The 22,214-nt window shown below is 36.0% G+C and overlaps 1 protein-coding gene across 2 annotated transcripts; it reads right to left on the reverse strand.

The window, feature by feature from the left end:
• Positions 1-6,809: 6,809 nt before the first annotated feature.
• Positions 6,810-10,899, reverse strand: LOC127810365 (uncharacterized). 2 transcript variants are annotated; one of them, XM_052349804.1, is made up of 3 exons: positions 10,641-10,899; positions 10,329-10,434; positions 6,810-7,288 (listed from the first exon to the last, which is right to left on the reverse strand). In XM_052349804.1, exons 1-3 carry the CDS (start codon positions 10,674-10,676, stop codon positions 7,167-7,169), a joined length of 264 nt encoding a protein of 87 aa, XP_052205764.1. In that variant the 5' UTR covers positions 10,677-10,899; the 3' UTR covers positions 6,810-7,166. The 2 variants fall into 2 exon arrangements, with proteins under 2 accessions (XP_052205764.1, XP_052205763.1); XM_052349803.1 differs by lacking the exon at positions 6,810-7,288 and adding an exon at positions 9,753-10,145 and having other exon boundaries at positions 10,641-10,878.
• Between the last annotated feature and the right edge of the window lie 11,315 nt (positions 10,900-22,214).

Genomic DNA, 22,214 nt, shown 5'->3' on the forward strand with positions numbered 1-22,214 from the left:
ATTCTGCTAGTGAATCCTGGAGTTGAGGGAAGGGAAGGATGAGCCTAGATCCCACCTAGGGCGTTTCGTCTTGAAACATGGTCCACCCTTCACTAAAGGCCGAGCATGTAGACAATTCGGGTAATTGTTCACGAGTAACACCCGTAAGTGGGAGCGGGGCGTTACGATGGTCGCATAGGATGTTCACCTCACGTCAACGGTAAATAGATCCCATTAGCAATCACATGTCTCCTTACATTAGCAAAACAAAAACTACCTAAAGAACATTACCACCTCTCAATTGGGCAGTTTTGCTCAACAGTGAATCCCTAACAACAACATACAAGATAACCATGTTGCCTTAAGTCCAAGGATTAGTTACACCATCAAAAACTAGTAACAAATCATTCATCCTCTTAGACATGTGATTTGTTACATGAGTCACATTCAGAAAATGTTTAACCAATACCTACTCACTTGTCTATCATTTACATCTCATGTAAGATGACACGTGACTCATCATCTTTTATCATTAGCATCTCATACTAATAAAAGGTAGTAGTCCATATGCTAGTCCATGATTAATTAATCATAATCCCCTTCTGAGAAATCTTAGGACTAGGAATCACTTTAAGAAATCTCATATTATAGATTTTTGTCACATATTCTTAACAACTTAAAAATAAGACCATCAAAATATCTAGCTAGGGACTCATTCACATACAATTGGAGAGCTATGAATTAAGATATGACCATTTAATTAATTGAAAGATTATTCATATGCCCAATAGATGTCATCCAAATCTAGCATTGGGGCATATCACTAATAGAAACAACATTTTGGAAAACCATGCAGGCTCAAAAGAAATCAATGTTATAGTTGTGGAAAAGGTCACATGTCTAGTGAATGCCTTAAATGGTTGACATGCTACAATTGTAAGTAACCTGGACACATCTGAAGTGATTGCTTAAAATTGAAAGAGGCAAAGCAACCCAAGGAACATAGCGAAAACCAAGAACCTTGGCATGGTTGAATCTTTAACATGACAAAAGAGGATGCTAATTCCAATCTTACAGTCATTCAAGGTACAATGTTTGTTAATAAGATACCTATGTATGCACTAGTAGACCTTGGGTCTATGCATTTGTTCATGTCATATGCATTAGCACTCAACCTAGGATTGAAACTTGAGAACCTTCGATATCAAATGGTTATAGCCATTTCTTAGGGAAAAATGATAAAAACATCATAGGATACAAAGATGGAAAGGTTACTATAGGATTAACCATTCGTCTGGGGTGATAAACAGTTCTAAGATTAAGTTGCATCCTCGATTCTTCTTGCACAATCCTCCAAAATTTTGATAAAAGTCAAGAATTTCGATTAGATACAATACTCACTAGAATTCCATGCAAATGAGCAATCTCTTGAATATAAAGGCAAGTAAGTTTTTCAGCAACCATGTTACTTCTCATAAGTATGAAATGTGATGATTTTGTCAATTAATCTACAACCGCCCAAATAGTAACAGTTTTCTTGGAGTTTAAGGTAGTCCCACGACAAAGTTTACTGTTATATCTTCCCATTTCCATTCAAGAATATCTAAAGGTTGTAGTCTTCCTGGTGGTTTCTGATGTTCTACTTTCACTCCTTGGCAAATATCACATTTTCATACAAATTCATCCATACTTTTTTTCATTCCTAGCCTCAGTACATTTCTCAAAGATCTCGATACATTTTAGTGGCTCAAAAGTGCACCGTATATGGCGTACAATGTGCTTTACTCAGAATTTTCTATTGTAGCTCATCATCATCAAGTATGTACACCGTTCCATTCATTCAGAGTATTCCATTACAAAAATAAAATTCAAGTTCCTTAGGTTGTCTATTCTCGTCCCATAGTTTCAGACTACTATCCTTAGTCATAGCCAGCTTAATTTTTTCCCATAAGTTAACCTACAATCTCATTTGTGTCACTACTGTTGTGTTCTCGCTTGGTTTTACCTTAATAGCTAACTTTGAAAATTCCTGAATTAAGGTTTGCCAATGAGCAACTAGTCAAACTCCTGTCATGACATTCTTTCAACTTAGAGTTTATGCTACAACTTTTTCCCATCTAGGATGGTATTAGATGGAACAATCATAATCCTTTAGAAACTCCATCCACCATTGTTGGCAAAGATTTAAGTCTCATTGGGAGAAAAGATATTTCAAACTCTAATGGTTTGTATATATATATACACACACCCTAGCTACTAGTTCCAAATTGTGCATTGGATAATTCTTTTTATGGGGTTGCAGCTATTGACACTTGTATTTCCCATGCTTCATTAATACACATCCCAAACCTATTCCTAAGGCATCCATATAGACCTTGTATCCATCAGAATTTGTGGGTATCACCAACACTGGAGTCAACAATAATCAATGTTTAAGTTCTTTGAAAACTCCATTCACAAGTGTCGCTCCCAAAAAAAATTGACCCCCTTTCAAGTTAGCTGAGTAACAGGGCCAACAAGCCTTCAAAAACCCTCAACAAATTTCTTGTAATAACCTGTTAATACAAGAAAACTTCTTATCTTTGTAATAGTAGTAGGTCGTGGCCATTCTTTCACCACTTTAATCTTGGTAGGATCCATAGAAATCCCTTGCTCTAAAACTATGTTATTAAGGAAAGTTATTTCTTTCAACCAAAAGTCACATTTACTGAACTTAGCATATAGCCTATAGTCTCTCAATTTTGGACAAGGTTATCCTCAGATGCTCTTAATGAGTCTCTTCACTAGACGGGTATATTAATATATTGCCAATGAAAATGATGATGAATTTGTCCAAGTACGATTGGAATATTCAATTCATAAGATCCATAAATGTAGTTGGTGCATTGGTCAGACCAAAAGGCATCATCAAATACTCACAATGACCATATCATGACCTAAATTCCATCCTGGGAATGTCTTCTTCCCTTATCTTCAATTGATAATATCCTGATCGCAAATTGATTTTGGAAAATATTTGAGTTTTCTGCAGCTAATTGAACAAGTCATCAATCTGAGGTAAGGGATAATTATTCTTTATGGTGACTTTATTTAAAGCACGATAGTATATGCACATTCCTAAACTTCTCTTTTTCTTTTGCTCAAATAATACACGAGCACCCCAAGGTGACACACTAGAGCGAATAAAACATTTATCTAGCAAATCTTACAGTTGCATTTAAGCTCTCGTTACTCAACTAGAGCCATTCTATAAGGTGGAATGGATATAGGATGGAATTGTGCCCCTAGTAAAAGGTCATCGTGATCCTTCAAAGTCTCCCAAGTGATCCTCTCCTCTAAAGTCACACCCTCAGGAATATATATAAGAAGGTTGTAGAACAAGACATTGCCTATATGTTCCATACCGAGCACTATCTTAAGGTTTCGAAACTAGTTAGAAAAGTTTGGGGCAGTGAGCCTATTGGTGTCTAGAATACGAGATAACGGATTAAGACTTGCAATTTTATTTGAATAAAATAAATAGATATATTAGTATTGTATCTTTGTAAAAATACCATTTTATTAAGAACTTTCAACTAATGGCTACTCCCACTAAATTTTTTGAGTCTTGCATTTCCTAAGCAGAAAATGTGATCCTTCTAAAGGATCCAATAGTAGGTGGTCAAATTCTCGATCATACTAATACCCCTCACATTTTAGTTTTTAGAATACTCACATAATTGAGTAGGCAACACTAGCCACCACATCATATGTGGAGTTCGACCATTGGCTTCTAACCCACCATAAACCTCATATTTTAGTTTTTGGCTTGACGAACTAGTTAGATCCCACCTACTGTCTAGCTAAGTGTAATGAGTTAAACATCACCATTCCTCACATTTTAGCTTTTGGTTGGGTGAGACCCGTTGAACACTTCCCCATCACATGGTTAATAAGAGAAATCAAACAATCTTTCATGAAGTGCACCCTCACATTTTAGTTATTGAACACACCTAATCAGATTGATGAACCCCTACAACAATGGAAAGCCAAGATGAATCAAATTCACCTCTTAAATCTAATATTGGTTTGCACATGGGAAGATTTTTGGAGCTTCTATCCTAACGATCTCATTGTTAAACATTCATCTCATCATACATCTCATGCATAATAGAATGAACAACATATAGATAAAATAAGCAATAAATAACCAGATTGACCATAGGCTTGTACACAGAATAAACCTGAGCCTCCAAGATTTAAACCATGCCACACATCACATCCAACTGTTGGTCCCTTAGGGTATGGCTACTCAAGAGGGGGGGTGAATTGAGTAATTAAATTTTTTCTTTCTTTTAATAAATATTCTTGATTAATGATTTTATTTAAGAATATATATTTGATAAATATTATAAATTATGTTTGAGAATAATAATTAATATAAGCCAAAAGATATAACAAAAATTAAATACAATGAGGCACAACACAATTTATAATAGTTCGGTGTCTCCACACACACCTAGTCCACTCTCCCAAGGTCTAACCACCATTTGGGTCCCACTAAATTAAATCACCAAGGTTTTCACACTAACTCACATTGGAAACTAGATACATACCTAGATTACAATAGATTCTAGACAACCACTACACCAAGGTTTCCACCCTAGCTTACCTTTAAAACTAGATACACTTAGATTTTAATGGTTCTAAGAAACCTATACAATCCTTTAAATGTTTACAAATAATTTGTCCACACTTGGACACAAATAAAAAATTAAGCACAAAAATATACAAGGTAATAATAATGATTAAATAAATAAATTTGGTGACCTAGGAGAAATTTGGAGTAGACATGAAAATCTTTTCTCCTCTTGCCTTGTGGCTCTTCGGTTGATGTGCAATAATACTTTGTGAGCCTTGGATTGCTTAGATGAAAGCTTGAGAGCGTTTGGGATCTTTCGACTGCTTTGCATTTGCAATAGAAACAATTAATTATCTCAAAAATGAGATTGAGGGTGTATTTGTAGGCTTTGGGGGCACTATTCCAAATGGTTATATTTCTGACTGTTAGCCAAGGGTCGACCTTTGCTTGAAATTTGCAACGGTAAAAAATATGACCGTTGGGCTAAGGGTCGACCTTCTATGCACCGAGGGTTGGCCTTCAAGGATTCAAAGGTTGACTTTATGACACCCAGAGAGTCAACTTTCAAGACTTCAAGGGTTGAATTTTTGGTCCAGTTTTTGAAAAAAATTATTTTTATGTAAAAAAAAATTTTGAAAATAATTTCAATGTAAAATAATATTTATGCTGATACATGTACTATGAAAAAATATTTTATAAATTAATCAAAAATAATTCAATACTATAAATAGTATTTTCAAGGAAAATACCCTTTTTGTTAATCACCAAAAATACTATAATTTATATATTGAAAATTCTCTTTTTGTTAATCATCAAAACTTAATTAATATGAGTAAGTTGGCTCAACACCAACTTGGCATGACAAATTGCTTTGCTTCACCGCATATTTCTTGAGGAACCATCAACTCCTTGATGTTGTCTTCATTATAACATTTGTAAAACAAAGACTAAAAGAAGCTACTCAAGGCTTATGCCTCAGTACATAACTAAATAAATAAAATATTACATATTTGATTGAACAGTACAAAGCTCCTGTAATAGTCATTCATTCACATCAAACCCATGTTTATCCTGAACATACATTCATTCTACTTTTTCAAAATAATTTTGAAAATATTTTAACTTGCATATTTTAAATAATACAACCGGGCATACGTACATACATACATAACACCCATGTGTGGATGTCCAATGTGAATTACCACACAACCATCTTCATCATGGAATGTAGAGCATGTTGTCTAAGCGTTATAGTCAGCAGGAGTCGACTACACCTTCAGGGGAGTCTATTGCAGTTGCTTGTATGCAGACTCGACTATGTTCTTTTGAGAGTCAACTCCCTTCATGGGGCAGTCGACTCTCTTGAGATGAAAAACAAAAATTAATACCTATGCAACCATTAAATGCCAACCAAATTGCTATATTTGACACATACAACCACGTATATGCATTAAATACTAAGATAAGGCTCTAATACCACTGAAAGAATTCACGTGTGATGGTGCGGGTAAAATTAAAAATTTTATGTGCATTAGACATACACAACGGAAGTATTAAATATACACAGCTTGGATATTTAAGAAATATGTTATTCATCATATGAAATACAATAAATGAATACTTAAAGTCTAATGTCAGGTTGGATACATAAACTGTTTCTATATCGAGACTGAATCTACCTCGTGTTATGGTGGTCCTAGTTTGTCCACACCTAGTATGCTATCCGATATCACTCTGTGCACCTCTTCTCATGCTAGTCGAAGGATTATGTACCACTAGCACTCATGTGTCTATCATGCGTAACAATCATGCACTTGTAATTTTTAAAAAAAGTAGAGCTGCAGAAAATAAAAAAAAGCAAAGGAAGCAGAAAAAGCCAAGTAGCAACCACTATCTGTAATTCTTCAAGTCCATTTTCTCCTATACGACCACCCCCACCTTCTACTCTAATTGGTTGCCATGTGGACCGCACTAAGGAGGCTGAGGCGATACCGGGAGTTGACTGACAACTGTCGGTAGTCTACTGCTGCAACAATCGACTCTCATGCTAAATCTAGAAGATTCTGAAACTTGATTCACTAACTCTTAGCAAACTGGATACCCGAGACACATTGGATACATAGTGTTGATATTAGATGCAACACTATATGGTGTGTGAGTTTCTAGGTTCATTGCTTGCTAGCAAACAAATAACACTGAAACCCGTTTGGCATTGATCAACCCCTTGACCCATCATATGAATCTCTCCATATCCCAGTGTTGATCCGAGAGATACTGAGAAGCGCCTAGTAGCGGTTCAAGACAATGTAGAAGACAATGAATTTTCACTTAAAGTGAACCTATATATTATAGTTAACAATTACCATGTGCTATAATCCTTCCATCACTTAACGTCCCGACCGAGTAACTCATAGAATGATAAACTCACAAACTCGGTAACTATGTGTTAGATCTTATTAGAATGACTAGATGACACCTCGGGAAATACATTTCCTAATAATCAATCTTCCCTAGCCAAGGAATGTCCTATCACACTAGCAGTATACCACATAAGACTTTTACCCTATTAATAACAACGAGGGTGACGAATCTTATCCCTAAACACCTGTCTCCATATACCAGTTATACGAAACCACATAGAGGAGCTTCTCCACCTCGTAATTAGATGGTTCGCTCCATTAGTAAATCCTGCACATTAAAACACAAAACAACTGGGTTAGTTCAAGTATAAGGATCAACTACACTATTATTTGCTATGCCATGTGGTCAGTCATCAACGTCACATTCAGTGCGTTGTTCTCCATCAACCATCCACATGTTTACTAGAGACATCTCTATGTCATATGGCATGTGACTCACCACCCTTACCATCAATAACTCATACTGATCAATATAGTAAACTCTGTGTTAGTTCATACTCGACTAATTCGAGTCCCCATTCGATTAATAGAAGGACCAGAAATTATTTAAGAAGTCCTATCACCAGAAAATCTCATTACATATTCTTAACACTTTAAGAATAAGATTCTCAAACAGAAGATATAGGGACTCATTCATATAACAAACTGGAGAGTTTATAAATGAATATAAACTTGCATTTTTATTAATATCTACAAAGATACAAAGCAATGTATTTATTACAAGCCCACTAGACGCCATTTAAATCTAGCATTAAGGCATACTACACTAACATCATATGTATTGGCAGCTAACCTAGGATTGAAACTTGAGCCACTTCTTTAGGAAAAATGATAAACAAACACAATAGGATACAAAGATGGAAAGGTTATTATAAGCAAGTCTAAATTTACTATTAATTAATATATTTAGAGATTCAAGATTTCAACTTAATTTTGGGGATGAATTTCTTATTTAGTTATGATGCTAAGATTGATTCTCAAGCCAAAACAATAAGCTTACAATGGGATGCAAGAATTTGACAAAATTTTGGAGAGAGGGTAACCTTAGAGAAAGAAAGTGGATAACCACCATCAAAATTGTTAAACCACTAGAGAATGAACCCCATGAGTTTTTGACATGTGTCCAAGAAAAGGAAAAGGCAAAGGTAAGACTCGGTAAAGTACGGGTAGTTAATGAGTTATCTAATGTCTTCCCTAAAGAATTACTCAAACTACACACACATTGAGAGATTGAGTTTCAAATAGAAGCATGTTAGGAACAAGCTCTATTTTGATACCCCTATATAAGACAACTCCATAATCCCTTAGGCTAGTGTAGATGGTCCTCCGCACATGTTCAGGAGTTTGAGTGCTGCAAGGTTGTGGGTTCAAGTTTGGATCCATGTGGGCAGTGTATTATCTGCATCTATCCAATGGGCTAGGGCCCGGGTTTCGACTCAGATTTACTCATCTTACCCATTCTACCCATGGTTTATAGGGACGGTGTGACGATCGAGGCTGAAGGCTGCTATGTATCGAGGACCCCTCAATTTTCACGTTACTAAAAAAAAAAAAAAAAGATGGCTCCAATAAAGCTGCGAGAATTGAAGGGACAATTACAGTACCTACTAGAAAAAGGATTCATCTAACTTATTATTTTTGGGGAGCATCGATGTTATTTGTGAAGAAAAATGATGGAAATCTGAGAATGTGTATCTTATAATTGAATAAAGTTAAAATAAAAAATAAATATCCAATCCCTAGAATTGAGAAATTAATTGGTCAACTATAAGGTGCTAAGGTCTTTTCTAAGACTGATTTGAGGACATACTATCGAATGAGGATTAAGGTGTCTTTTCTAAGACTGATTTGAGGACATACTATCAAATGAGGATTAAGGTTGAAAACGTGCCTAAAATTGCATTTAGGTCTCACTATACATTATGAACATATGGCATTGTAGTTTGGTTAACTAATGCACTTGCAACCTTCACAAATTTAATAAATAGAGTTTTTGATCCACACCTAGCTAGATAGATTTGTAATTGTGTTCATCAATGATATTCTCATATAATCGGTCAACTAAGGAGAACACAAACAACATATAATGAATGCATTAGAGACCCTTCAAAGCAAAGAAACTATAGGCCAAATTTTAAAATGTGAGTTTTGGCTATTTTAAGTAGCTTTTCTAAGTCATGTGATATCTGTTGAGGAGATAGTTGCAATCCTTTTATGGTGGAGCTCGTAAAGAAATTGGAAACAAGCCAAGACAATTACTAGAGATATGAAGTTTTATGGTCTAGCCGGATATTGCAAAATATATAATATCCATAATTGAATATATAATTTCAAATATTCAACAAAAATATATATAGATAATATATATTACACACACATTAGGATACATAATTGATTAAGTAGAAAATGAATAAAAATAAAATAATAAAAACTAATCTTTTAAGTTTGTACAGTTTTTTAAGAATCCTGTCCATTGTAAATTTTTGTGAATGATACAAGATAATCATTTTATTTTTAAATTGTGCAACGAAAAAGATCCATCACAAATATTTTTTGAGAAATTAAATATTATTTTTTAAATTTTACGACAAACAAAATCTATTGCAAAATCTAACACAAATTTTGTTAATCGTTAAAAATAACATTTAGTTTCTTAATTTTTGACTGAAAAAATTAAACCATCGCAAATTTTTTAATGATTTAAAAATAATTATTTATTTAAAAAAAAAATATTTTACTTTGCCACAAATTCTTCAATCTGGAAACCTATGACAAATTGCAATCAATGCATGCCCCTCACATAATCCGTCACACTGTATCATCCTTTGACAATGGACCATCTAGATGAGGACTTTAACCAAATACACATACATATATATCAACCAAATTGAGAGGCCACTAGAATCCAAATATATGATCATATGTCTGCCTATATATATATATATATATATATATGCAGAGCATAACATTTTAGTTGTCTTTGGAGTCTTTTGATACATGATCTGCAGGAATCATTCTCTGAATCATTTCGCTAGTTTCAGCCTCAGACATTCGGCCTTCTTTGGTTTGAGATTGGAAGTAGGCCTGGAAGAACTCCTTGTTCTCTTTCTCCAACTCATTCCACACTGCATGGGGAGAATTCCTTTTTCAAACCCAAAAAAGGTCATTCCAACAGATAATTAGGGCTTTCTTTATTAATTTTCTCGGGTGAGTTTACTTTCTGCACAAGTTTTCTTTGGTTCTAATTAGGTTGAGTATCTGTGCATGTGCATGAATAGTATGTATGTATAGAGGATTGGAAACGAAACCTGTGGAAGTGATGACTGGATCGATACTTGCATGTTTAGAAAGGCTTTCCATGCAATCCTCTTTGCCCATGTGGAAGGTCAGGCACTTCTCTATCAAGTGTTGCACCTGCATACACACACACACACACAGATATATATAATCCAGTTTGTTGTATATATATATAACCAGAAACGGTTAACAGTGTTAAAACCCCAGTAGAAAGAACATTAAGTTCATATATGGCCAACGATGAAAAATAAATTTATTGAATGAATAAAAAAAAACATCAAATTGAGATACTATACACTCGAATTGAGATCTCTTTCAATTACCATATGTATATACGAATTAGCAGAGGAGTCCCCCATGATGCATACACTACCACTGATCGATCTTAGTTAATGAGATACTATACACACAAATTGAGATCAAACGAACTGAGATCCAAAGATCTTGTTGAAGAAGAGTTTGTGCAATAACATACAGAATGGATCACGATTTATAGGGTAGAGAGGATGGGAAAGAACAAACTAGAGTCGGAAAGAAAAGAACCAGTGAAGGGGTGGACCAAAGAGTCCACGTGAGGGATGGAAGATAATTGGTGGAGAAGGGATCAGAGGAGACCTTGTGAATGACCCTGTCTTTACTTGACCAAAAAACAGAAACAAAGAATGACCATGGCTTTGTCTTCTAGGGTATGTTGATTGGCCTGTTCTCCACGTTATGATTCGGGTACCCTTCTAAATAGATAAATGCAAAACAAATTAACAGATACGACACCCTGAATTATAAACCAAATTAACTCCCCAAGAACAAAAGATGTGGAAAAGTAACAAGAAAAAGAGAAGGTAAATTTAGTATAATTTTTCACGTAATTCAACTTTATTATTAGATAATATGCAAATCTATAATTTTGTATTATATTGATGTGTATATGAACTATCAAGGCATAGTCAAATAATTTCAATAGGAGACCTAGAGGGAAATGTTGAGGAAAGGCCAGAGGGAGACCCTAATGGAAAAATTATTTGAGGTAAAAGGATCCACTCAATAAACACTCACTAACCCAATCACAGAGCCCACAAGGACAAGCCTTATAAAGTAAAGCATAAGGGCCAAAAAAAGAGTGTCACATGGAAAGGCCTTGGGAGACCTTTTCGGCTACGGGGTCCTCGGTAGAGTCTTGGCAAACTCTTGAAAAAAAAGTTATGGGAGAGTAATGAGTCCCCCAGAAGAGTTTCCCGAATAAAGATGTTAGTGTTAGGGCCTTAATGTTATATTTAGATGGCATCTAGCAATTGTAATTGTGAGACTAATAATATAATTCTTGCAAATATAATAAAATATATTTTCATATTTTAAGGTCATATCTTCATTCACACCTCTCCAATTTATATATATGAATGAGTGTCTAGATTTCCTGATAAAGCTCTTATTCTTAAATGTTAAGAATATGTGACAATGATTTTTGGATTAAATATATCTTAAGGTCATTCTCAATCCTTAAACTTCTCAGAAGATGACTATAATTAGTCAATTATAAACTAGCACATAGGTTACTAACTTTGATTTTTATAAGATACTAATGATAAATGATGGTGAGTCACATGTCATAATCCATGAGATAGATATAATAGACATGTGAGTAGATGTTAATGGAACATCTCCTAAATGTGACGCAAGTGATAGATCACATGGCTTAGAGAATTTATGATTTGTCACTGCCTTTGATTGTGTAGCTGGTCCCTAGACTGGAGACAACACAATTGTTTTGTATGTTGGTGCCTGAGATTTGCCATTACTAAGAACCATCCGGTTACCGGATGGGAGATGCATTATGTGGTCTTTATGCAGTAACGTATGGAGGCAGGTGATTGCTAATGAGATCGATCGACCTCCAGCATGAGGTGAACATCCTCTTGTTGCCCAAAATACAAAAATTAGAATTTTTTGAAGTGGGAGGTCTACAGATGTCGATAAGGGATGCAACTGATGCTTGGCTACTGAAATAGAGGCTTTCCGAAGGGTCTTCCCAAAGTGTGCTCCCGAAGGGTCTTCCTATAGGACATTTCCGAATGATTCTTTTGAAGGATACTTTCCAAGAGAATGAAGGCACACAAGAGACGATCTTTCCCAAGGAACAAACAAGGTCTTCCCAAAGGAACTTGATCTCCTCCCGCAAGCTGTCTTTTCGAAGGAACAGGTTCGATGTTTCCAAATAAGCTGTAAATGGAAAACAAGGGTTAGAAGGCTTGCGGGGTTTTCTTCTTGCAGAGACCCTCAGATGCTTAAGTCAGTAATGGAAGGAAAATAATCTTATAGAAAAAAAAGTAGGCTAAATTTCGAAAGAAAGGTGGAAGTGGTATACCAATGTCTTGATCCTTTTCTGAGAACTGTAGCTTTTATAGGGCTCAAGCCTCGAGAATGGTCATGGGGGACACATGTCACTGATTTAGAAAGACACATTGCCTTGAAGTGCTTTGTTTCAGAAGACCGAATGGTTGTTTCTGAAGGCTCCTCTCGAAGCCTTTTTTCCGAAGGAGGCTGCTACTCGCGAATGGGAGGAGGATGCCTTGTTGTGCAATGAGGTGTCTGAAGGCTTCTTTCGAATGAGCCTTCCAAAGAGTCCCTCTGAAGTAAGCAGTTGTTCATGATAGTGAGGTTGCTGCTTTGTCACGCGAAGGGACTTCTGAAGCTTCATTTTGAAGATTCCTTCCGAAGCCTTCTTCATTCTCATCTTGCTATGTTTCCTTTTTTCGATTATTGGGGGTATAACGCATCCTTTACAATCAATAGTGGTTGTGATTGCTCGAACCCCTAGCCAGGGTACATATGATTGGAAAGGTGTTTTCAATGTCGGAAGGAGTTCTAATGTGTCATCTTGATCACACTGCACTAGATCTTGGCATAGCTATCAAGTTAGTGAGTTTGATCTATCCATGACTCTCACTCGATTGGGATGTTAGTTGATAGAGGCATTATAGTACATGAGAATCAAGAGCCCAAATAGGTTTTCTTTCAAGTATGACTTTATTACTAGTAGGATCACCTTGACATAATGCTAGTTGTCACTCAGGATTTTTTAGGGTACATCGACGAGTTGGAGAAATCCTATTGTAGACCAAAGTATTTGGTCAATGTCAAAGTGTTTGATGTGTCTCGATTGTTACTTAATAGTGAACCTAAAAGGTCACACTCATATCCGGGTGTAGTGGTTAACTAAGTGATGAAAGTTGTAATTATCATTAAGAGTTAATGATGACACCATTAGGAGTTAACGAATAGGGTTCAATGATTAAATTAATAAGGAGAAATTCTCAAGAGTTGACAGGTATGTCGTTAAGAGTTAACAGAGGCCTTAGTTTCATCATGAGATGATGAAAGGGTTATTAAGAGTTAATAGTGGGCTAGATGCAATTTACAGAAAGTTATTTTAAAGGGACAGAACCAGTCGACCAGCCTTATAGGCATTCGATTGGATCAAGGCTAAAATTGGTCAACAGGTTGAGAACTGGTCAACTGGCTCTTGCCAAACGATCGATAGTTGCTTTAAAATGATCGACCATTTTTGTCATAGAGGGTCGTGATTTGCACTATCATTTTGTCATTTCTATAACGAATTCGTATGGACACTTGGAGGAAGATGATGATAGTGAGAACAACATGCCTGGGGGAAGCCTCTCCCTTCTCAGCCTTATCTCCTCTCTCTCTCTTGGTAGTTTATCCGATTGGGGACAATTTGTAGGCACCTAGGGTTTCTCAAGAGGGATATGTAAGCTGTAATGAAGAAGAAGGAAAAAGGCCTCTCATTTCTCAACCATTATAGTTCTTCTTCTTCCAGAGCTTAGAAACTAATTCCTCCATTGCTCCCATTTGCTCCTCTATTTTATTGTTTCTAGAGTAGCGACTTCAATCCAATAGTGTGACTATTGGAATTTGGAGAATACCTCTTGAACCCAATATCAGTTTACATCTCCCACACTCAATTTAGCAATCACATAGATTGAGTTGTGGGATTCATCCACTTCTAGGAGCGTGGACCGACTAGGACCTTAGTAATTTCAGAGGTCAGATTAGTCATCCAAATGTGTGTTTGGGAGCTGCTCGGGAGCAAGTTGTTGTTGCCATAAGGAGGATTCCAGCCTCTACATCAGCTTTGAAACCACTTGTGAGGTATTTATTCTCACCTCCTATGGCATGGTTTGATTTGTTATACATATGGTCATTTGATAATGAGTTTTGCAAGGTGATTCTCACTTTTATTTTTGCTATGTTTTATTTTTGTTTTCAAAAAGGTTTTGAAAACAGTGAAAACCCTTGCATGATACACCAAATGTTGGTGTTTCTCTTCAAAAGAAAAAGCCAACACTTGGTGGATCATGTAAGGAATGAGACGGGTTTTCAAAATATTTTCAAAAACACAACATACAAGTAGCAAAAGCATAAGGAAAGACCCTTGCAAGACTCAGTATATAGCAACCATATGCATATAAAACACATCCAACCATAGGAGGTTAGGTATCATATACCTCAATGGATGAAAAAGCTACCAGTTGTTTGGGTTGTCTTTAACTTGAATCTCTCATGAACAACCTCGAACAACTCCTGAACCCTACTTACTTGGATAACCAATCCTTCCTCACAAGTGTAAGGCACTAAGTCAGTCCACGCTTACGCTGCACTGGAACCCTTCGTCAAATATGTGCTTACTCTTTTAGATGGAAACTGGTTATCACAAGACCAAGGGTCAACAAAAAGAACAAGAGAGCAAGGAGAAAATGGTAGATGGTTTCTGGAGCAAGAAGAAGGAGAAAAACAAGGGGAAAAAGAAAAAGCTCTGGCTGATAGCTTATGTGAGAGAATGATTCTCTCTTTTCTCTTCCTTTTAATCTCCTTCCCATCTTTCCTCATTTAATGCTCTATAAAAAGCATAATTAAAGTAGAAACATAGTATTAAATACTCTGTTATTGAAAGCAATAGAAAATAGAAGTACACAGATGAAATACCACTCACAAGATTTTTGATCGTTGTAGGAACTGGCTAACCATTTTGGCCCACTTGGGCAAAAAGGTCAACCACCAAAAAGAAATGGTCGACTCTTTTGTGACTTCCATTGTAACTTTTGGTTTATTACTTCAAGGCCCGTCATTAACTTTTAATAATCATTCCAGTACCAACTCTTAATGGAAGCAAGACCTCTTGTTAACTCTTAACGAAATTTCCATTAACTCTTAGCATTTCCATTAACTCTTAACAATGATGGATCACTAATCCAATGCATTGCCTAATATGAATGTGATCTTCTATGTTCACAACCATACAACAATCAGGACACATCAAATTTTTTGATGCCAATCGAACACTTCAATCTACTATCAAGATCTCTCCATTTTCTCAAAGCACCCTAAAAGGTCTTGAGTGTCATCTAGCATAGATTGAGGATGATCCTAATGGCAATGAAGTCCATACTTCTTGTAAACCTATCTAAGCTTTTGATTATTGTGTACTATAATCCTTCCACTAACTAACATCTTGACCGAGTGAAAGCCATGGATTAATTAAACTCATAGTATTAGATAACTATGCCAAGATCTAATGTGGTGTGATTGAGATGATACATCATAACTCCTTCCAACATGGGAAACTCCTTTTCGATCATACACACCTTGGCCAAGTTTAGACAATCACAAGTGAACTATGATCTTATAAGATGCTCATCTCACACCAAAGGTCAATGGATTCCATCAACAACCACCTACCTCTTTACACTATTGCACAAAGACCACACAGAGAGCATTCTCACCTCACTTTGGATGGTTCTGGTTAACAACAAATCTCTGATACCAATATACAAGACAACTATGTTGCCTTTGGTATGAGGACTAGTTACATAATTGAAAACAAGTAACAAATCATTAATCCTCTCAACCATATAATTTATTACAAGTGTCACATTCAATAGACATTCAATTAACATCTACCTACATGTCTACCATCTACATTTCATGTGACTCACCATCCATTATCATTAGCATCTCATACTAATCAATGGTAGTAGCCCATGTGTCAATCTATAATCGATTAATCATATTCCCCTTTTAAAAAATCTAAAGACCAGGAATCACTTTAAGAAATTTATCAACTAAAGATCTTTGTCACATATTTTTAACAACTTAAGAATAAGATCTTTATCAGGATATCTAGGGACTCATTCGTATAAAAAAATGAGAGTTATGAATAAAGATATGACCATTTATTAATTTGTAAGAACACATCATTAGTCCCTATTACACATACTAGATGTCATCTAAATCTAGCATTAAGGCACTAACACTAATAATCTCCCACTTACTCTAATGCTAACTTACAAGCTACTATTGCATTGTTATCTGGTATCTAATATCCATCTTCTTAAGATGGCGATCCAGTTGTGCATGTGTCAGTGCTTTAGACTGTGGGTCCACGATATTCTCCAATGACGCAATCTTCTACAGTTACACGTCTCCACATGCCATAATCTCTCTAATGAGGTGGAAGCGACGTCGATATGTATAGACTTCTGGTGAGAACTGGGTTTCGTGTTTTATGCAATAGCTCCATTGTTGTCGCAATACAAAGGTATCAACAACTCAACAACGGAACCACATTGAGTTTAGCAATGAACTTCTTCATCCAAATAGCTTCTTTTGCAACAACATATTCAACTTCCATGATGGAATCTGTAGTTATTTCCTGCTCAGAACTCTTCTAGCTAATTGCTCCACCATTACAAACAAACATGAACCCTGATGTAGACTTTATATATCATCAATATCAAATTGGAAGTTTGAATTTGTGAACCTGTCAACACGGAGATCACTACCTCTATGAACCAGAACCATATCCTTAGTTCTTTGCAAGTAGTTTAGGATATGTTTCATGGCTATCTAGTGTTCCAAACATGGACTAGACTAATACCTGCTAGTGACACTAACAACATAAGCGATATCAGGCCTAAAACATAGCATTTCATACAACAGACTCCCAATAATTAAAGCACATGGAATCTTCTACATACTCTCTCTCTCTCTCTCTCTCTTGGATTCTTAGGAGACATCTCTTTAGAAAGATGAATTCCATGTCAGATGGGTATAAGGCCCTTCTCGAAATTCTCCATACTAAACTTCTTTAGCATCTTTTCTATGTATAGGCTTTGGGATAAACCTATCAATTTCCTTGCTCCATCTCTATAAAATGTGGATTCCTAAGATGTAGGTCACCTCTCGCAAATCTTTCATGGAGAATTTATTGGACAATCATACTTTAATTGACATCAACATGTTAATGTCGTTCCCCAAAAGGAGAATGTCATCGACATACAAGATAAGAAAGACTCTCACACTTCCACTTATCTTCTTATACACACAGGGTTCATTTAAATTGTAATGAAACCAAACTTTTTTATCTCATTATAAAACTGGATATTCCAAGACCTAGAAGCTTGCTTAAGACCATAAATGGATCTCTTAAGTACACTTTATTACTATCTATGGATTCAAAGCCCCGCAGTTGTTCCATGAAAATATCTTCCTTAAGATATCCATTCAATAATGGAGTCTTGACCTCCATTTACCAAATTTCATAATCGTAGTGTACGGCAATAACTAGCATAATCCTGATAAATTTAAGCATAGTGATCGACAAGAATGTCTCTTCATAATCAACACCTCACTTGTGATGATACCCTTTCACCATAACTCTTGCTTTGAAGGTTTAAACCTTCCCATCAGCATCGGTCTTTCTCTTGTAAATCCATTTACAATCTATAGGAACTAGTTCTTCAAACAAATCCACTAGGTTCCAAACTTAGTTGGAATACATAAATTACATTTCAAACTACATAGCTTATTATCATTTCTTGGAGTCAATATCTAATATCATTTCTTCATAGGTAGTAGGATCAACCAGTTGATCATTATCTCCATATAAGAACACTTCCTATATTGTTTTGGTGGACGAGATTCTCTATTTAACCCATGAAGTTCTAGTAGGATGACATTAGATGGATTGACTAGCTCAATATTAGGTTCTTGACTAGGTTGGATTTGTAACTCTGAGGACACTTCCTCAAATTCTACTTTTATTCCCACACCACCTTCCTAAATAAGTTATTTTTCTAAGAATATGGCATCTTTAGCTATCAATACTCTTTGATCATTGGGAAAGTATAAATAGTACTCGTAACAATCCTTAGGATACCCCACAAATTTTCCTTTGTAAGATCAGGACTCTAAGTTGTTTGTTTTTGAGCTTTTTAACAAAAACAAGGAAACCCCAAATCTTAACATACTGAAGACTAGGTCGTCTCCCAACCTATATCTCATATGGTGTCGTCTCGACAGATTTTTTTGATGCCCTATTTAAGAGATAAATAGCAACGAAAAGAGCATATCCCCATAGTGATATGGGCAAATTAGTATAAGCCATCAAAGAGTTTACCATGTCTAACTAGGCACAATATCTATGCTCAGATACCCCATTCAACTGTGGTGTGGAAGGAGGAGTTAATTGAGATATAATGCCACAAGCCTTAAAGTAATCACTAAATTCAATACTCAAGTATTCACCACCTCGATTTTATTAAAGTACTTTGATACTCTTTCTTGTTTGGTTCTCTACTTTTTCCTTGAACTCTTTGAACTTTTAAAGGCCTCAAACCTGTACTTCATCAAGTACACATAACCATACCTTAAGAGGATAACGATAAAGGTTATGAAGTAGCTATAACCATCTCATGCCATAACGGAAAATGGTCCACAAACATCAACGTGGATCAATCCCAGCAATTCACTAGCCCTCCAACTTTGTTCAATAAAAGGTAGGACTCATAAGTTGGCCTGGGTTTAAAACCCACTGGATCACTTAGTCCATTTTTGGCTAACTCACTAACCCTCATCTCATTAATATGACCGAGTCTTAAGTGCCATAATTTCTTAGGATCAATACTGTCATTCTGAGAATGCTTCCCATTGCTAGTGGCTGTAACATTTATATTTCTTTCTTGCATTGATTCATGCAACTCCAAAATATAAAGACCATTCACAAGAGTATCCTTAAATACACATTCATTACAATAATGAATATAGCACATATTTTCAGCAAAAGAAAACTCATAACTTTCATTTACAAGTCTCAGAATGGACACTATATTCCAAATAGCATCGAGTACAAATAAGTAGTCTTTAAGTTTCAGTACATGCCTGGTAAACAAAAGTACAAAAGATGTCCCTATAGTTAATGGATCAACAGTTGCTCTATTTCCTACTTTAAAGACAACTTCCCGCTTCTAAAATGGTCTACTAGGCTCAAGATCCTGCATGCAAACACATATATGAGATGTAGCACTAGAATCTAAAATACAAGAATTGGGAGATCGACCAATTGTATTGGTTATCTCAATAAAAAAACAAGGAAGAAGTACCTATGCCTTGAGACTTGGACTACTTGACCTTCAAGATCTTCAAGTACTCTAGGCAATTCTTCTTCCAGTGCTTGTCTTGCTTGCAATGAAAACACTTTCCTTTAGTTGCTTTCACTTTTAGCTTATCCTTGGAAATCTCCTTCTTTGGCCCTATCTTCTTTTTCTTCTTAATGAAACCATTCTTTTTAGAAGATTTTGAAGAGGTGGTAATGACAAGAACACTTTCTTTTCTTTTCCCCTTCATCTAGGCCTGAGTCGTCCTCAACATATTGAGTTGAGGACAACATCAAGCTTTGGGAAATGCAATTTTTAGAAATCTCTCGAAAAGATTTGTCATAAGAGATCTTAGAGTAGTCGACACAAACTACACCTGTTGGCCTCCAAATTGTATAAACCTCTAATAGAAAGAATTTGCAATTTTTGTCCAAAAACTTGATAACCTCTTTCTACACTTTGCAAAATTTGTTTTGTTTGCTTCCTAAAAGAAGAATCATTTTCATCATTATCATTTTGAGTCTTCAATCATGGTGTTTTTGTCTTATGATTTACTTAATATTATAGGTAAATGAAGACAATGAAGACAAAGATTGAAGACTCAAATTGATAATGATGAAATTAAGTCTTCCATTATGAAGCGAGTATAACAAGTTTTGTAGATTGTATAAAAGAAATTCCCAAGTTTTAGAAAATATTGTACTTCACTCAAATGCCACTATGAGATTTTAGATTATAAGTACAGATTTTTTATGGTAGAACATTACACAATTTGTAGGGCAGAGAGAGTAGTTGGTTTTAACACCCTAACTTCTCTTGAGGTAGATTTTTTATGAGAGATTTATGAAGTTTGTATTTCCCAAAGCATGACACCCTTGTCACTTTGGTGGCTGAATAGGGGGAAGTGTATAAAACAAGTTATTTAGTAAATAGGCATGGATTGAGTACAAGATGAAAGGCTTTTGCGTTGGCTAATAGATTAGTTCAAGGATATATTTTTGGTATTCTATTTGATGAAACCTTTAAGATTAAAGGTGTTATATTTTTTATAGTTTTTGAGATTCTTGTGATCCTCATACTAATAATATTATTGTTCAAATGTTGCAACTATAATTTTATTGAACAAGAGGAAGACATTTATTTTGTTACAAATGATGATGATGTTGAATTGGTTAGCATCATCAATCACCAACCTGTGGCATAGAAGGAAGATTGTGAAGTTAGAATAATCAATATAGTTAATCAAATAGAATTATTTTCCTTCCTTTAAGGTTATTGCAAGCAATCAACTTGCTTTTCTAAGAATATCTTTTGTCTCCTTTGTTAAAGGTTTGCCTCAAGTAAAGTCTAGGATTCAAGAGAAAGTAATCAAGTGTCAAGCATCTTATACTAGATAGGCGATTTTTTTTTATTCCATTGTAATTTTTATTAAGTTGAGGGATAAAATTGGTAATATCAAACCTGGTCATTTGTATTGGGTTGTCCGCCCACTTAGTCTATAAATAAGGGGCAGGCGGTAGGCGCTTGACACACATATCATTCTATGAGTGCATTCTGTTCAATTGAGAGAAAAGGCTAGAATTTGTGTAATCATTTGTAATCTCGGGTGAAAGGAAAGATTGTACTTGGGTAGGCTGTGTACTGATCATTTTCAATAAAATAAGACTGCTCTTAGTGGGTGTTTGAAGGCTAGATGTAGGCTTATTCCAAGAATGAACTGAATCAGGATAAAGAATTGTGTTCTTGTGTGGTTTGATTTCTGTTCTTATTACTTTCACTTATGCTATTGTTCTTGTAATTTCTGTTTTGCTTATTCATTCGTGTAACGCCCCGCTCCCACTTACGGGTGTTACTCGTGAACAATCACCCGAATTGTCCACCTGCTCGGCCCTTGGCGAAGGGTGGGCCATGTTTCAAGACGAAACACCCTAGGTGGGAACTAGGCTCGACCTTCCCTTCGTGGAATCCCAGGATTCGCTAGCAGAATTGGGCTTTAGCCACACTGCATTGGCTATAAGGAAAATCTCCTTCAGGCGCCCAATCGCCATTTTCTAGTTAATTCTTTTTCATCGAAGAATTTTACCGGGCTCCAAAAAAATCACCATTTAAACCAATCCATTGATGGATCACCAATTTTGGAGGAAAAACTCATCATTTTCAATTTTCAAATTTTCAGTGTTTTCTCCAAAAATGCCCGAAAATCCATTTGCTTTGAAAATTCCTCCGGGGCCCAAAATCGATTTAGAAATGCCCCAATTTCTCCCAAAATTCCAATTTTTTAAAAAAAATTGGCCGGCGGGGCCCACTGTCACGCCCGGGGCCCGCGCGGGGCCCCGCTGGGCGCTGGTTGCGCGGGCTGGCCGCGCATGCCGGGCGGCCGCCCACGCGCGCCAGCACGCGGGCGCGGCCGCCTGCTCGCGCACGCAGCAGCGGCAGCCCGCGCGCGCGCGG

This window comes from Diospyros lotus, chromosome 9 (genome assembly GCF_014633365.1).
Source record: "Diospyros lotus cultivar Yz01 chromosome 9, ASM1463336v1, whole genome shotgun sequence".
Taxonomy (NCBI): Eukaryota; Viridiplantae; Streptophyta; class Magnoliopsida; order Ericales; family Ebenaceae; genus Diospyros; species Diospyros lotus.

Bases quoted from the DNA above. Each gene is read 5' to 3' on its own strand.
- LOC127810365 (XM_052349803.1), bottom strand. From the start codon at position 10,676: ATGGGGGACTCCTCTGCTAATTCGTATATACATATG. The intron at 10,435-10,640 runs GTAATTGAAAGA...GTGTGTATGCAG, and splicing joins CTAATTCGTATATACATATG to GTGCAACACTTGATAGAGAA. The intron at 10,146-10,328 runs GTTTCGTTTCCA...CTCCCCATGCAG, and splicing joins TCCAGTCATCACTTCCACAG to TGTGGAATGAGTTGGAGAAA.